Raw genomic sequence first — 15,717 nt, 5'->3', positions numbered from 1 at the left:
TGTAATAACAAAATTAGGGGAAGTTTTGATAAAACGTCCACCTCAGTTACGATTGTGTTTATCACTGATTAAGCTAAATGTCATAAAAGAAGAAAATAGTTTAAAATTAACCCTTTTTTATTGTAAATGTCATTTGTAGTTAAAACAAAGATAAAACATAGACTTGTTTAGATACTGAACAAATCGAATTCTTGAGGTTGCGTGATTTTACATATAGGGTTGAATAAAACGGTTTCCGAAGATGAGATAAATGTTCTACATCTAACTCATAACAGCATGGCCTAGTGGCTAAGGCGCTCTATTTGCAATCTATGAGTCGGAGGTTCGAATATGCTCACCCTTTCAGCTATGGGACGTTGTAATGTGACAGTCAGACCCACTATTCGTTGGTAAAAGAGTAGCCCAAGAGTTGGTAGTGGGTGGTGTTAACTAGCTACATTCCTTCTAGTCTATCACTGCTAAATTAGAGACATCTAGCGCAGATAGCCCTCGTGTAGCTTTGCGTGAAATTGAAAACAACCTAGATGAAACTCATCACAACTGCAATTTAAAATAAATACTAGATTTAAATCACCCTCAATCATCATTCAGTACTCACGGAAGAGATTGCGAAAGCCGTGAGCTATGCCTAAGTTACCTATGACAATGGAGCAAATGATGGTAGGTACTAGAAGAGGAATGTCTTAGTCATTCTTTTACACCATATTCGGCTGTCTAGAAGACCTTATTGTTTGAAATCAACAAAGTGAAATTACCTAAAATATCTTCTTTGTAACCATAAAGAAATTCAAAATGCTTAACTTAGAATAACCTTTTTCAAAAACAAAACACTAAAGTCACGTTTTGCTCATTCACATTCGCATCCATTCTCCAGTTTGCTTATGCTAGGGGTCACATAAAAATAACATGTTAATTTATTTTGATGGAAGCACGTCATAACTGCTAATATATAGTGATGGCCGTATTACTGAAGTAATAGCGACATACCTTACGTCCCTATATGTGAGGTTATTCAGAAGGTTTCATCATGTGTGGTTGTTGGAAAACTTTTTCCGAGACTTATTTTTTCTGTTTATTTTAAATGACTCTATTCATCTGTTACAGAGGTTGAGTACGTTTTTGTAAAACAATTTTAGAGAATCATTACAGTATTGCGTTCCGTATCACAACGTCCAGTTATGCTCTGTCTGACAGCCGAATTCTTCACAATAGGTCTGCATTGTAATTTCCATTCGAAATAGCTCCGTCATAAAGCTGTTTTGTCAATAGTACAACACTGCTCCCTGTTTGCTTTCCATAAGCCATCTATTGCGCGAGGACGACGGTTTCCAGGATCCATTTCACCAGTACGAACCCACATAAATCAATAGTCGACTTGTTCGATACATCTTCGTATCGAATAGCATGAATGCCCGTTTCAGTCACTAACTGCTTGAAGTATGAGACTGTTGAACAGATATGCCGTGGGAACTAGTTGTGCTCACGTAACTTGTATTGCTCTTCCAGACAGAGATACTTCTATATTATGTTTTGTAACGTTACCTGGGACAAGTAGGTGGCTTTTGTCATTGGCATTTCTATTTGTGTAGTATCACCTGTTACAAAACGCCGCACTTTGCTTACCATGGCGTATGATTTATTGCAGGTCTCTTTCTGGATGGTCCTGGTGCCCCAAGTTGATCCATCTTTTTTTGATTCCCAATGTAATTAAGTACAAAAAATATACCCGTCTTGTAAATTCTATATCTCCGATCTGAACACATTTTTCTGATCTGAGTGTATGAATATGTTGCGTCGGAAAGGCCTGTTACATACCCTTCCAAAAAGCGATCAATTTCTGGTGGCATCACACTACCTACGTAACTGCAAACAAAGTTAAAATGCAGCTCTGATTCATGCCGTTGCACCGCAACTTTAAAATTGGTTTTTGTTTTTATGTGGCTTGCTGATTTACATATTTTATATTATTTCAATATAATGTACTCATCTCTCTGTATATTCACACTGCTAAAAGTAAAGACTACTACGGACATTACGCTTTCAGTTTCTTTCACATGAAACATCTTCGAAGGTATGTGAACGATATGTATATTTAAGTTTCAACATCCATTGAATCCTTTCACAAAATAAAGAACAACTGTCAAAGTTTTAAGTTAAGAAGGTAAACTCAACAAGGAAATTCAGATAAACGGAAGATACAACTCATCTAGTTGATTTCTATAGTAAAAATAGTTATATTAGAAAGTGTCATATACATAATCGTATTGAGTAGTTAGTTATGGATATTATGCTGTTCAGATCTCGACAACAATAAAAAAAAACGACAGTGAAGATTTTTTTTGAAATATTTATTTGAATAAGGTAAAAATAAGAGTTCTTGTCCGTCTTATGAGATGTTTGTAGAAAGTTCTACCAAGATCATGAAAATGTCGAGAGCATCTTAAGGCGTGAAGAGGATAATGTGTAATAAAACAATTGTAGTGGATGCTTGAAAAAAAAGCTTAATAAACAGTGCTAGCCATTTCATAAATCAAACATAAACCCACCCATCAGGAGACGTACTGTCGGCAGAAGCCACTACCAGTGACTTCGTGATGAGCATCCATCACGCACGCGCAGATATATCGCGTTGGTAGCTCCTGCCGACCAGCCTACACGGAATATTGCCGATGTACGAGATTAGTCCCGGCGAAACTCAGAGCCTTCTCCGAAACACAGTGGGGACACTGCGTCAAGCAAAGTTTGAAAAATCCTGAGCGTGTGTCAAAGGCATAGGTTCCATCATGCTTCCTCTCTAACAACCTTTGATTGCATGATGATGGCAACAATTTTCTTATACTTAACGTTGGTATTACATTTTTCTCGGAGTTTGGGAGACGAAATACCTATAGGTAGGATAAAACTAATCTCACAATTCTTTGTTTGTTTTCTGTTAAGGTAATCAAAGATATTATTATTCTATTATAAGAGATGATGCATACTTTATTTCTTTTTAACCCAAGTTTACATTTAAATATGCCGTCACCTCCAGTTATTTCTTACTTAGATTGTTTTTCTCTCGACTTGAGTTTAACATTAATAAAGGCCCTGAAATTCGTCGAAAGAGACCAAGTAGATATAAAGGTTGTGGGAGACGTTTAAAACAGCTGTCATCAGAACTCTAGGTTGTATAGCATTCAACCGACAAATACAGATTTAATGAACATGGAATATAAGCTAGACTTTTGGAACGAAATACTAACACATGTTTAACTTACAAAAAAGTGCTTTTTATCAAACCATGATACAGGTATAAGACGTAACAGGTGATAGAACTAAATTATTAACGAAAGCTATGCCGATTGAGAGGTGAAGCTGCTACCTACATTAAAGTGTAATAATCGAAACGACATTTATTAGTTGCTGATTATAATGTGTATATTGACAAAGTTTCGTTTGTCTTTGTTTCTTTCATAAAAAATGGCGAATGTATGTTGTTGATATTTTTGTGTGTTTTATCGAAATAGACATAACTTAAAGCTTATGTATTTGCAACATGTCCAGAAAGAAGTCAAGTAAACCTAGAAGTTTCTGAAACGTTTGAAAGAGGTATCGCACTCCACCGACAAACACAGTTTTAATGAAAGTCTAAATTAAGTCCTTTTTATTTGTTTTTGTTGTTAAGCGCAAAGCTACACAATGAACTATCTGTTCTGTGCCCAACTTTTAGCTATACAAGTCCACAGACTTACCGCTGAGCCACAAGAGGACACCAACCTTTTAAAACGAAATATTAAAACATGTTTAGCTTACAAAAAGTGCATTATAACTAAGGTATGATACAAAAAAAAGATGTAACAGGTAATAGAACGAAGTTTTTAACGAAAGCTGCTTCAGTTAAGAGTTGGAGCTGGTACTTACATTAAAGACTACAAATTCTATGGAGGATTACGGGTCACCGTAAAAAAATGCGCAAATGAACAGCCAGTACTTACTGTTCTAAAATTAGAGTATTTTGGAAGTAAAAAAAAACCCAGAGAAAATGGAAAATTAACTATATGATAAAGATGTTTCTTAATGTTTCCCCCTTTAACATAAGTATTTAACTTATTATTATGACTTAAGACTTGTGTTGTATTGAAAAGTAATGTTGCAGATTCTAAAAACAACTCCCTAAATATACAGAATGTAACAAAAACAATGCCTCAGTGGAATACCTTATATCAGGAATATATCATAGAAACATGCCAATTCTGGATAAGTATTAGCATCTTAAGCACTACATTTTGACATCTCGCTAAGCATATTTACGGAAAGTATTAACTTTCATAAAACCTATAAGATCTTGTGATAATAATATAATGTTTGGAATTTAAATCTACTTAATGCTTAAACATTTTACATAATACTTAAAGAAACATGTTGAATACCATAAAGGGCAAATATAATTTCAAATTAAAATAGATTGGATGATATAGGTAACAAGTTTAACCTATTAGGCTGTGCAGTGAACATAGTAGTTTTATAATATTCGTTCATAATCTTTACCAGGTACTACACTTGTATACTTCTTACTTAAGTGCAAATGTTAAGGAATTTCGTTTCTGATTTTAGGGTTAACTATCTTATTTAGTGTTTAATATAGTTATTGTTGAGGAAATGATGGAATGAATATATGCATGAAGTAAGTACACGTTAACCAAATATTATGAACGTTTCGCATGTTTATTCTAATGTAACAGTTGAATAAAATTACTTTGAGGTATAGATTGAATGTAATTTTTTTAAGTTAGGATATGTTACGGATATATTCATACTATATACTAATTATTTCATCAGAGCAATTTCTGGACATAAGTTTCTTTATTGTTTGTTCCAGAGGATACGGAACCAACGTGCCAACGCATAACTACAATATTCAAACCAAGTAGAGCAAGCACACTATATCAGATAAATATATATTATTGAAATAATAATAATTGGCCCAAAACTCTAATACCTTCGCTTTTTAAAGTGCTTTTAACATAAGTAAATTCATAGACCCTCACATGTTAATGTTTAAATTGTAATAATCAATAGTCTGTTTTTATCTAATTGATAAAGGAAAATAAGAGATAAACTTTAAAAGGTAACGTATTGAAATATTAATCAGGGACAACAGTTTGTTTAACTCCAAAGTCAGTTTTTTTATTACGTCACGTTTACATGTCTCATAATTACGTTTATCATTAAACTCTTGAATGCCATATCAACTTTTTGAATAATATGAAATTTATAAAGAACATCAGTTAATACGCTATAGACTTGATGCTTTAGAAAGAGTTTGATTTGAGCTCTTCTAGTTTTATTTTTGTTAAGCAACACATCTAAGAGGTTAAAATGCCTTTAATGTTAGTCTTTACTTCATTGTTTTTAAGTAAAGAAACTAGCAGGATTTCTAAGCTATATAAATAGTATTAGTATCTATGCATTGCATTTTTTAAGATTATGAGAATTAGAGTATAATTGGAATGCCCTAAAAATGAGGCGAATATTCGACCAAAAAACTAATGACGTTTGAGTCTTGCCTGGAAAGTAAGAGCATGGATTCAATTTCCAATTAAATGAATTTCACGTCTCCAGTGAATTAACAACTTCATAGGATTATCAAGTTAACAATATTTATGATATTCACTTATGTTATTTATGAAACACAATATTAAGCTATTATAAAAACACATCTTTAGAGAAAATTCTTATATAGTTTTTTTTATAGGTTGAAAACAGATTGTGTCAGAACATAATGTTATCAAGTTTAATTATTAAATAAGGTCATTTCTCTATGTGCGGTGTATAGGAACTGTGCTTTATAGTGAAAATTGTGGATTTAAAACGGGTTATATTAGTTTTTATTTGTTTGTTTACTGAATTTTGTGCGGAGGTAGCCGTACCTAATTTTGATTTAAGGGAAGGCAACTACTCAACACTACCCACTATCAATTTTTGGTCTACTCTTTTACTAACGAATGGTGGAATTGACTGTAACGTTATAATGTCCCACAGCTGAAAAGGCGAGTATATTCGGTGACGGAATTCGAGCCCACGACCTCGCAGTTTGTAAGTCGAGTGCCCTAACCACCAAGTCATTCCAGGTTTTGTATTAATGCCAAGATCTCTTTAAATGTATTTGTCTAATTAAGATTTTTATAAGCTTACTTTAAACTGAAGATATGTTATTTAAGGTAAGGTTTTAGCACTAAAATATTCATCTACGTCGCACGTGCACGTTGAAACTCTTTAATATAATCAATTTCATACAACAAATGTATACCATTAGATATAATATTCAGGGACCCAACTTAAACTAAACATTGATGATGAAGCGGTGCACATTAAAACTGATTGCACACCAAAAACACTCTTATAGCTGACAAATGTGGACTGGAAATGGTCTATAACAGCTTTGGGTCCTTATATCAGCTGTTAACTTTGCTGTTTACTTTAGTGTTTCATAATCATAACATCTAATGAGGCTATTATGACAATCTTTTATGACCCTACACACTACTAATTGTATACAATATACACTAACATATAACTATTTATCATTTTCTTATATGTACAACGCACAGGGGGCATATTCACGCCTGGCACCAGCGAGATGAAAACGGCATTCATCTACTTCCTGCATATGCAAGATATGCCCCGGCAGTCAAGAATGAAAGTGAAAAGTATACCAGAGGAAGTAGATAGCGATGATCCCTTTAAAGTCGCCAGGGAACGTAAGTATATATATATATATATTATTTATTTACTTTGGACACAATCAGTTCACAAATTATACTCTCGTTTAGTGCTTACTTAGTTAAATCGAAATAATCAAGTAAACTACACAGTTATAGTACGTTTGCACGGTTCTTATAAAATACAGTCAGTAATTTAATAGAAATGGCATTAAAGGTATATCATGTGATTTTATAAGACATTCGAAGATATTAGATATATAGTTGGATGACTATTTCTTCTTTATACGGAGGAATTATTATCATTATTATTTATTGATAACATGCTTGGTGAATTATCGTTTCCTTAATAAGGAAAAAAAAACCTCTTTGTAAGCATGCGCCGAAATTTGTAATAATTTATTATTTTAGCTATTCAGGCTAATGTAATTAATTATCAATATAACTCAATCAATCAATAAGTAATTATGAATACATTTTGGTATCACTACTTATATTTTATGTCATTAATGACATTATATAGTTATCATAATTTGTCTGTATAAGTTAGTGCTTGAAGAAATTACTCTGCGTAACTAATTTCATGTGAGAAAAGAAAATTATCTTAAAATGTACGAGACTGTCGAAGATAACCAATTATGACAAATATCATGAAGTTTATTACATAATAATATAACATTTATTGGACATTGAAATTTATACTATGCACTAGAGTAAACAACTTGTTTTAGATCAGGATACACGTCTTGTCTTAGATCAGAATACACTTCAAAAATGTTTTGAGTATTTCACAACTGCAATATAAACGTAGTCATATGCCATATTCAAACCTCTGCTTGGTGTCACAAGTAAGTTTGAATAATTAGCTTAAATGGATGATGAAATGAAACGTAAGTGTGATCTATTTGTATGTTTTTGCTTCCGTTAGAAAAATTACAAATGCATTTAGAGCAATAATTTAACATTGACTGTAAGGCCGAGAATTTAAAGATGACTATTTTTTATGTATTGTAATTGTAACTAAACTAAATTGTTTATTATAAGTTCATTGTATAGTTGAATCTGAAAAACTAAATTGAATTAATGACTATGTACAATTTATTAAAATAGAATGAGTATCCGTTCTGTGTCTAGTGATTTTAGCTGAAAAATTAATTTCATACCTATAGACTTTTTAGCTGCGCATCTCGCTATTTAGCTCAGATTCAGTTATAGTTAACATGAAGTTACATTTGTGTAACATCAATAGTTGAAACATTTTAGTTTCCTAAAATGAAAATTGAAATAAATCAAAATGAGTGCTGCATAGATAAGTTTACTTCGCAATTGTTTCATTTAATCTACAAACTCAAAGTACTCTGGGCGTCTTCGAGAAATTTACGTTGATATGTGTCTTTCTTAAAGTCCCAACCAACAAACGTACGTCTATTGACTACACTTTACTGAAGTTTATTGTTTTTAATATACTTAACTGTTTACACAATTATATGCTATGTTTAATCAGCTACATGAAATTTAATTATCCTAAATGACTCTGACGTAGAAACACACCTTCATTGTTCCGTGTGCTGCCGATCCTCTCTATGTCCTACATATTGTGGGCTACATAAAATTTAGTTATCCTAAATGACTCTGACGTAGAAACACACTTCCATCCTTCCGTGTACTGCCGATCCTCTCTATGCCCTACATATTGTGGGCTACATAAAATTTAGTTATCCTAAATGACTCTGACGTAGAAACACACCTTCATCGTTCAGTGTGCTGCCGATCCTCTCTATGTCTTACATATTGTGGGCTACATAAAATTTAGTTATCCTAAATGACTCTGACGTAGAAACACACCTTCATCGTTCAGTGTGCTGCCGATCCTCTCTATGTCCTACATATTGTGGGACTCTTTTAATGTCGTTTTCTATTTTTTTCTCTCGGGTTGACCATAATCTGGTGTTTAGTTATGCAATATCATGCGCAGATGTCTATAAATATATCTATCTACTTACCGTTTTGTTTTTCTCCATTGTGAACGTGAGTTGACATGAAAGCAAAATTTATCTTTCTATTTTATATCCATGGTGTAATAAAGGTACAATAAAAATTAGATGCTGAAGTTTTATCATAAGAAATTGTTTTTAACACTTTGCATGTGATGTTAAGCCTGAACATATTATGATAACGTGCTTTAAATCGCCCTACGCAGATAATTATATTTTTTTTCAACAGGCCTACAACTCAATAGCAGTTATAAAACTTTCTTCTCTTAGTACTATTTTCATTTAATTGTTTGTTTTGAATTTCGCGCAAAGTTACACGAGGGCTATCTGCGCTAGCCGTCCCTAATTTAGCAGTATAAGACTAGAGGGAAGGCAGCTAGTCATCACCACCCACCGCCTACTTCTTTTACCAACGAATAGTTGGATTGACCGTCACTCGCAGTTTGCGAGGCGAGCGCCCTAACCATCTGGTCATACCGGGCCTTTGGTTTAATGGATGTGAGAAACCAAAAGGTTATCAGTATGTTTATCATTAGAATCAAAGACATTTTTGGACGATCTAAGTGGTAAAGTCTGAAAATTTTAAAGCAATTAATTCAACACTACTTTGTAAATATAGTTGCCTTTCATTTACCCATTTCTGAGGTATTTTCCTGTAAGAAATTAATAAAGCAGGAAAAATTTAATTTACTTGACAATGTTAACATATAGACCAGAATTTTTACGGTAATATGTGTTTTTAAAATTTAACTTCGAAATTATAATTTTACTCTGACAAGTAGAATTAATCATAGTTTACAATGTTTTTGCTAACATCTGGCAAATTTTTTCATCTCAGCAACGTAAACCATGACTATAGTGATTTTACCTAGTGTGTACATAATAAAAATAAATATAGTACTACTATAATATCTACCAAACATTTAAAGAAACCAACATTACAATGAAGTTTGAAAGACATGCGATGTTACATTTACCAAGGATGATGGTCTATTAAGTCATTTTTTACATTACAAAAATAACTGCACTAAAAATCAAGTTTTGGTAAAAATGTCTGCCCTTTTTCACGCTATTTGCGCTGTTTATAGCTCTTGTTTCTTTTTTTTTTTTACAAGTGTTAATAAAATGAAATTCTTAAGTGAGATTTTTATAAATTTATTTTAAAATATTTTTAAAGCCTTTTCATTAAAAATATTGATAGCAGGGAATAAAATAACGCGTATTCTCTCTGCTGCTTTTTTACCAGCAAATAGTAGGACTGACGGTTACGTTATAACTGCCCTACAGCTGAAAGGGCGAGTGTATTCGGCAGTGGTTTCGATACCGCAACCTGTAAATCATGTGCCGAGCACCCTAACCACCAGGTCATGCCTGTCCCGACTATTTTAGAACGATATTTTTAAGTTGATACCGTCTGGTCATTTTCGATGGCGAGGAACCCACTTTGAGACTAATAATGGTTGGAGACGGCTTGAATGGGTAATGAAGAGAAACTTTAATATAAGTTTAACATAACAGCAAATGTACAACGTTTCGACAAGGTCATCATCGTCTGGTCATTTGTTTGTAGGGCTTTGTATTAGCGACACCTACCGTATTGAATATTTTCAATCAAATTAAAAACGGTATAGAAGACACTGTGGGACCATATGATTTTAATAGTATAATAAAACTATATAAGAATAACTGTGAAAAAACTATTCTGCTAAAAAACGCTAAACAAACCCCTAAAATGTTAATGTAATAAATAATGAACAAGTAAAACATAAGTATCAATATATCATATTTTTTTTAGGAATGCAGAGTTTCGATACGAGGATTGCTATCTATAGTATCAGGTAATGTTTTTCTTACCAGACCAACAAATCGAGTTTCGTTTACCTAATACTGTTTTAAAACTTTCCGTTTACTCTAACTACTAAAATCTGATGAATAGGCATATTACGCCATTAATTTATTCTAATGTAATATCAGTTTACGTAATAGTAATAAATTATAAAAAAAAGATATGTAGCCAATTATTGAAAACCAAGCTAACATTTATCATTATATTCACTGAGCAGCTGGGTCGGTAAGTATATCATAAAAACAGAAAACTAACAAAGTACTGTAATTGAAATATTTACTACAAGGAATTTATTTAATGCATGAAAACACTAGTCATGTATACTATATTGTAGCTGAGCTAATTATTACACATGTTAACGTTAGGCTTAAAAATATCATATTGTTATCATTGGAAAATATTAGTTATATTAAACAAAAGCTATTATGGATACCAGACACTATAACCAGGGAACAGCAACGCACTATGGAGGACTTTAGACTTCATTCCTATAAGGACAAAATTGTGTGGACGTTAGACATACCATGTTTATATAGAAGAGAAAATATATTTCTAATATCAGACCGTATTCCTATAAGGAGAAAAACTGTGTTATCAGACCGTATTCCTATAAGGAGAAAAACTGTGTGGACGTTATACATACCATGCTTATATAGAAGAGAAAACATATTTCTAATATCAGATCGTATTCCTATAAGGAGAAAAACTGTGTGGACGTTAGACATACCATGCTTATATCGTATATAGAAGAGAAAACATATTTCTAATATCAGGTCGTATTCCTATAAGGAGAAAAACTGTGTGGACGTTATACATGCACTGCTTATATAGTATATAGAAGAGAAAACATATTTCTAATATCAGGTCGTATTCCTATAAGGAGAAAAACTGTGTGGACGTTATACATGCACTGCTTATATAGAAGAGAAAATATATTTCTAATGTCAGACCGTATTCTTAGGCAACTTAAACTATTTTGCGGATACCAAACTTTATAGTTAGATGTCACAATTTTCCTAAGAAGCGTTTCAGGAAAAGCAGACGCTATTTCTACATGAAGCATTTTTTATTTTATTATGCCAGCCATTATATTTTTGGAGGAAAATGTTTTAATACAGGACCTTACTTTTAAGTAACTACAACTTGTTTTGGTTTCAAACAGCATTCCTACATGGGACATGTTACTCAACCCACATACTCTTTACTGCTTTTTAAAGCAAAGATTTATTGAAGATGCCACAAATACATCACGTAAAAGGAAATTCTAAAAATTTACAAACCTCTTTGTTATATAATTAAATCTCTTTTCGACTCAAAAATCTAGAGTTAGAAAATGAGTCAGGAAACTTTGTTTGAAATTCTCAAGTTAACACTTGATGATGATGGTGTCAGTACTTCAAGATGTTTCTGTTAGTAACTGCAGGTGTTACAGTTAGTACTTGTTGATTTCACAGTTAGTAGTTGTAGATGTTTCTGTTAATGCTATTACGTAGTACAGTTAGTAGTTATAGATGTTACAGATACTGCTTATAGGTTTTAAAGATGTGTTGTTGTAGTGTGTACTTTGCTACATTCAATACTTTGCGATATTACAGTATTACATATAAATATTACAGTTGCTGTTTTAAAACGTTACAGCTAGTTCTTGTATAGTCATTAGCATGCAGGAACTTCTATAGAAACGTGCAAAGTGTAACTAACAATAAATACTTTATTTTCAAATAATAGGTGGTTGTACACACTTACACTTTAATAAATTATTTAACTTATCTCCATTCGATAACTTAAACCAAAGCCTACTTCTCTTCACCGTAGCTGTAGCTTATCTTGACGGAAGGTGCGTGTAACCCACTCCGGAAGATTATTGTCCGCCGTTGATAAAGCATCCTTGCATTCATACGGAGATGTTACGATGCGTTACTCACGAGTTTTAAGTTAATTTATCAACGTATTTCACTGTTCTCTTTAAAAGTACAGTTATATATATACATTTCCGTTGTTAAATGTCTTAGTGAATGGGTTAAATTCTTATGTCATGTAAATTCACCGTAGCGTGTCCCCCCGGTAAGTCAGCGGTAAGTTTACGGATTTATAGCGCAAAAATCTGGGACTCAATTCCCATCGGCGAACAGAGCGCAGAAGGACAATTGTGATAGTGTAGCTTTGCAATAAGAAACAAACCATGTCATAGTAGTGTTACTCAGCATTTCAAGCTGATAATTCATTTTTGTGACTGTTTAGAAAAAGTGGCTTACACAAGATGCAAATAGCACGAGTATTACGTCAGGCTTACATAAATAGAGGTGAAAGGACTGATCACGTAACTATATAACACTTGATTTTGCTCTTTATATCTTGGGAAAATGTGTTTCTTAGGAAGCTATATATAAGGAAGCAATAAAATTTGCTTAATAAAACATATACGTAAAAGTATTTTGAACTACTTCAAATGAGTATCCTAATGACTCCACTTTTCAAATTTATTAGTACGGAAACTCAGTTTGCGGAAAAATAACAGTTTATTAGGCCTTAAAAAAAGCTTACTGACTGCTCAAAACAATTTGATTATTTTGACTATAGGATTTTCCTTTATCTACGTTTTTTACAATTATCAAAGTTTCCGATACTTGAAAGCTCCTAACAAATGTATAGTTACAATATAATAATATTTCTATAATTTCTAAATAAAATATACTTCTAATTATAAAGAACATGCTTATATTTAAACAAAATTTATGTAGATTTACTAGATTGCAATCAACGGAAAATTGTAGCTGCCTTAGATTTTAAGCCTAGCAATAACAATAAACCACTAACTAGTGATTAGGGCCATAAATTAGGCTTTATATATATATAGTAGAATATGACTAGTTTTATAGCCAATTTAACATTTTAGCAAATAAATTAAGCTATGGGTCTTGAAACATAACTGTTAAAACTACAATTGTATAAACTTTAAGGTAGTGGATATGTCTCGTGCAACCAATAGAAATGTTTAACAGCTCTGAACTCCTTATCAAACAAAAAATAGGTTATTTTATTCATATATAGTAGGGAATATGATCGTGTGAAAACGATACATTCTACAACCATATCGTTGATAATTTAGAGCAAAAGGTTTAGTAATCACTGTGCTACCAAGATAGTTTAATCGTGATAAAAAAACGGGGTGTTTTTGTGTTGTGAGGTCAATACAAGATTAGAAAACTGGAAGAAGAAAGAGGAGGAACTGAGTTAAGCTTCATTATAGCAACTATACGATTAATAGGAAGCTTTATTCTCCACTCTATACACGACATGTAAGTTATGTGATTCTTCTGCAAGATTACATTTTTACATTTAAGTAATACATGTGTAATTACATCAGATGAGCTTTGTGGTCACAATGACACGAACTCTTTTATTTTTATGAAGTTAAATCAAACAAATTCTGTGCAAACAAAGGACGAGTAACACTATGAACGCCCTCCAGTGGCACAGCGGAATGTCTGCAAACTTACAACACTAGAATCCGGGTTTCGATACCCGTAGTGAGCAGAGCACAGATAGCCTATTGTGTAGTTTTGTGCTTAATTTCAAACAAACACTATGAACAACACAGGATCGTTATTAGCTCTTAATTGATATTTATTAAACTAAAAACAATATACCTACAGATACTTAATCTGAAGTTATGGATATTATATTACTTTTATTTCAAAATTTTTCTATTTCCTTTTAGGTTTATTATGAATGTGAATTGCAGTAGTTAAAAGTGGAAACGTAATTCAAATGTGTTATTTTCCTGGAATATCAATGAAATAAAAATTATTCTTTATCTTCAACTTTTTATTATTGGAAGGATATATTTTCTGCAAGTAATTTCGTAATCGAATTACTGTAAAAATTTAGATTAAACCGTTTTAAGTAAATCTGGTGCACATTTGTCTGAATTAACAAGTTATCCGGAAAGTGTTGGCTTTCTGGAAATATGGATTCTATACCAGCGTATTAAAAATATTAGAACTTAGTATTTTGTTCACGTTTAAATATTAATTTGGTGTTTGGAATTTTTTTATTCAGATATAAACAAATACTTAAAAAATATATAATCTCTATTAAAATGGTTAATAGTTTGAATGTTACTGGTCCCTAGGAGGATCAGCGGTGAGGTTATGGACTTCCAACGCTAAAATCCGGGGTTCGATTACCTGTAGTGCAGATTTTTGCTAATACAAAACCGAATTTTACGGAAGATTGTGTGTTTTAGATACTTTACTATAGTATCTTAAACTTAAATGAGTAAAAAATAGCCAATATCTAAACCGCCTACTGACCTCGTCAACAACAACGCATGTTAGCTTACATTTAATCAGGAGTTATTGATAATTACTTTTGTGCCTCCCCCCTCTTTCTTTGATGTGATCAAGGAACTCGTTCAGGAAGGAAAAAAAAAACCTAGTTTGCTGAACAAGTGCCGCTCCTTTATTGTGAATATAAAATTGGCTTAATTAATTCAAACGTTTCAACACAGTCTAATGTGATCCTTAGTGGCTATTAAACAAAACGTTCAATTATTTTTGACCAATTAGGGCTACAATTCGGAAAACATTTTAATTTATTATATTCACAACGCCACAATTAAAATGTTAAGTAATACAAAAATCATTAGTTTATTATAGTGTTGTATCTACGTATTGTGATTTCAACTAAATAAGCTGCATCTTATTGCGAGATAATCAAACTATCCGTAAGGAAGTACATATTACAAGCTCAATAGAAAAGCATTTGATGTATTGTGATACAGTTATCAACCTTTGAAGCTAGTGGTATTCCAGGACACTCATGTTTATAGCCTTTATGCTTTCCATAATTTCTTTATGTGATTCACCTGAGCGACGTTCCCTAAAACCATACAGATATTACATTAAAACAATGTTTCTTTAATGTCTGATTTCTTAGTTTATCATATTTAGAGCCACTACTTGATATACGTTTTGAAATATGATCTTTGCTGTTCAAAATACGTTATCCTTTAAACGTATCCGTTTGCATCATAAATAAATAAATAAACATTATTACTGTAATTAAGAAGAACCTGATATTCGTCAACCTATTAGTAATGTATGAATAAAAACCCTATAACCCGAGAGCTTTCGAAAGGTGTACCTTTCTTCTTCAGGGGCAAACTGGGAAA

The 15,717-nt window shown here is 32.3% G+C and overlaps 1 protein-coding gene across 2 annotated transcripts in view; it reads left to right on the top strand.

Annotated features, from left to right (window-relative positions):
• The first annotated feature begins 2,677 nt into the window (after nt 1-2,677).
• The window catches only part of LOC106458491 (glutamate receptor 1-like), a 162,552-nt gene continuing 149,512 nt past the window's right edge, over nt 2,678-15,717 (top strand). For both annotated transcript variants that reach the window (XM_022384719.1, XM_013918011.2), the window contains exons 1-2: nt 2,678-2,891; nt 6,591-6,740. In XM_022384719.1, coding sequence (XP_022240427.1) covers nt 2,813-2,891; nt 6,591-6,740 — 229 coding nt within the window. In that variant the 5' untranslated portion in view covers nt 2,678-2,812. The remainder of the gene's footprint in view (nt 2,892-6,590; nt 6,741-15,717) is intronic.

This window comes from Limulus polyphemus, unplaced genomic scaffold, assembly GCF_000517525.1.
Source record: "Limulus polyphemus unplaced genomic scaffold, Limulus_polyphemus-2.1.2 Scaffold473, whole genome shotgun sequence".
Taxonomy (NCBI): Eukaryota; Metazoa; Arthropoda; class Merostomata; order Xiphosura; family Limulidae; genus Limulus; species Limulus polyphemus.
This window is presented reverse-complemented; position numbering and strand designations above follow the sequence as displayed.